Source organism: Arachis duranensis, chromosome 4 (genome assembly GCF_000817695.3).
Source record: "Arachis duranensis cultivar V14167 chromosome 4, aradu.V14167.gnm2.J7QH, whole genome shotgun sequence".
Taxonomy (NCBI): Eukaryota; Viridiplantae; Streptophyta; class Magnoliopsida; order Fabales; family Fabaceae; genus Arachis; species Arachis duranensis.
The window spans coordinates 14,017,639-14,020,566 of record NC_029775.3 but is presented as its reverse complement, the minus strand read 5'-3'; the positions used below and the strand labels follow the sequence as shown (position 1 = coordinate 14,020,566).

At 34.3% G+C, this 2,928-nt stretch overlaps 1 protein-coding gene across 1 annotated transcript; it reads right to left on the bottom strand.

Moving 5' to 3' along the window:
• Positions 1-41: 41 nt before the first annotated feature.
• LOC107483482 (uncharacterized) lies at positions 42-950 on the bottom strand. The gene has a single exon (XM_016104098.1). The coding sequence runs from the start codon at positions 948-950 to the stop codon at positions 42-44; it is 909 nt and encodes a 302-aa protein (XP_015959584.1).
• Positions 951-2,928: the final 1,978 nt, after the last annotated feature.

Genomic DNA, 2,928 nt, shown 5'->3' with positions numbered 1-2,928 from the left:
ATTTTGATGCTGATTTTCTGCAACGTGTGCTTGATTATTATTCACCATTTTGAATCTGCAATCTGCTGCTTTGTGTCCATACTTTCCACAATGAAAGCAGTTGAAATTGGTTCTTTCTTGATGAAAATTTCCTCGACCTCTTCCTTGATTGATAGGCCTGAAATTCGTTCCACCTCTTCCTTGATTAGGTGGTGTAAAATTGTTGTAACTTCCTTGGTTGTAATTGCCACGACCTCTACCTCTAAACTTCCTCTACCTCTACTTTGAAAATTAAAACCACGACCTCGTCCTTCTTGTGTACGGTTTGATTCTGCAACGTTGTTGAAATTCACTCGACTTTTCAAGGCTTCCTCGGTTGATTTTTCAGACTTCTCTAGTATTCTACTGATGTGGCTTTCCATGGTTCCTTGCAACTCTGCAATCGTCATGGTGTCCATATCGTGTGACTTTAGTATCGTAGTCACCACATGGTCATACTTCATCGGCATGGTGCGAAGAATTTTCTCCACTACTTTGCTATCGGGCATATCTTCTCCATAGACTCTCATCTTATTGACAAGATCTGTAACACGAGTAAAATATTGCTCAACAGTTTCTGAGCTCGACATCTCGTACCTTTCATATTCTCTTCTCAAAGACGGTAGCTTTGCTTTTTGAGCTTTATCTACGCCTTTGTATGACAGCTTCAACGTGTTCCATGCTTCCTTTGCACTTTTGGCATTTGCTATTTTGCCAAATACCATATAGTCTACTCCTTGATGAATTTGAGATAGCGCCAATTGATCTCTCCTCTGTTGGGCAGCATCTGCTCCTTCTTGCAAACCCGGTTCAATGAAATTCCACAGGTTCTGGGCCTTCAAATGGGTATACATCAAAGTCTCCCAATAACTATAATCGAGTTTTCCATCTAATTTGGGACCGGACCACACAATATTGAAAGTGTTTGCCATACCGACTCTATGAATCAACAACTATGTGAGAACTCTCCCACACCTTGCAAACTCTCACACACCAGGCGCTGGATTAACCAGCTCTGATACCAAATGTAAGTATAATACCCACACTATATTGGCCCTAGGATCACTCACTCATATAAACGACGCTATCATATTTTTCATCTCTCAAACTCACTAACACTCATAAAACAAAGGGAGAGAATTTTCACAAACATACCCATTTCATTATGAACACACATACAATACACAAGGCATATGTACCTTTATATAGGCAATGCTTCCTACTAAAATAATAATTTATGAATCACAAATCAATTTTGTAATGACTACCATTTTATGACTTGGCTTCATGAATCTTCTTTCAACTTGCATTTATGTAGCTTCTATAATCTTCTAATTTCAATTCAATTTGATTTTGAATTCTTCAATGTTGTAGAATGTTGTAGTTATACTACTTTCTTGAATGTTCTTCAAAAATCTTCAAGCTTCCAACATTAGCTTCTAGCAATATCTAGCCAATTGATGATTATTGTATTCAACTCAAACTTTGCTTCTTCAATTCTTTAACCATGCTTCATGAAAATTCTAATCTATGCAAGTTGATAGATTGCACAAGAAGTTTGTAGAATCTTGGTGATGAACCATGAACTTGTAACCACTTTGAATTCAAATTGAATTTTGTCTTTGACTTTTCTAAACTTTTGTTACTTGCATACCTCTTAATTTAATTTTCTAACAGATTTGCATTTGTCTGAGAGTTACAAATCATGTGACTCATGCCATTATGCAAAGCACAAGAGGTCTCCATTTGTGTATCAAGAACTTTTAAAAGTGATAATATTTTTTATATTGTGTATATGAATATTTGGGGCTCTATAGACACTATTTCAATTTCAGATTTTAAATATTTTTTGTTTATTGTAGATAATAAAAATAGGCTTACCTGTCTGTATTTTATAAAAACAAAAGAAGTAGCTGATTTAGTAAAGAATTTTGTGAAATTAATTGAAACTCAATTTATAACACTATTAAAGAAAATTAAGACTGATAATGGTTCAAAGTTAGACTAACCAACTTCTATATATGCATCAAAAGGCATTTTGCATAAAAAATCTCGTGTTAAGATATCTCAATAAAATAGCATAATTGAAAGAAAACATTAAAATTTTTTAAAGGTTACAAGGACATTAATATTTTATTTAAATATGCTAAAAAAATTCTGACACTATATAATAACATATTCAGTGCATCTCATTAACAGAATTTCTAGTATTTTGTTAAACAATGTCTTACCATTTTAAATTCTCAATCTCAAATTATCAGACATTTTATACCTTAAGATATTTAGATGTTTAGCATATCTCAACTTTAACAGCTCTTAGAAATAAATTAGATAAAAAAATAAAAAAGTATCTATTTAAATTGTAAAGAAGGGGTTAAAAGAACTAATTTGGATTGGTCGAGTGGTCAGTTCACTCGTCTGCTTAAGCAAACGTCGGAGATTCGAAGACCGCCTTGTGCATGCAGTAACCCATTGGCTAGCAACAGACCTTTAAATGGAGCTCAGATCCACGACGGATTAGTCCTTAATCATTTCACGAAATGTAACTTTTTATGAACACATACTTCCATTTTCTTTACATGATTCCATACTTGATAGCCAAGTGACATTGGAAGTCATCCCTGATTCTCCAATGCAAAATTTAATTGCATTTGATGACCCTTTCTTATGGATTGTAGCATAGCACAAGAACATATACACAAACATAGATTCACAACAATCACCCATGCACAGTCACTCAAATTCTGACACATCACTCATAAAATCACTTGGCATGCACTCTCATGCATCATCCCCTAATCAAGATAGGAAAAGTATAGATAATACATTCTCAAGCCCAAAATGATTTCAATGATACTACTGAACCTGCATCATATAGTCATCAACTTCGGAGATCTACTCCAAGTCCAA

Bases quoted from the DNA above. Each gene is read 5' to 3' on its own strand.
- LOC107483482 (XM_016104098.1), bottom strand. From the start codon at position 950: ATGGCAAACACTTTCAATATTGTGTGGTCCGGTCCCAAATTAGATGGA.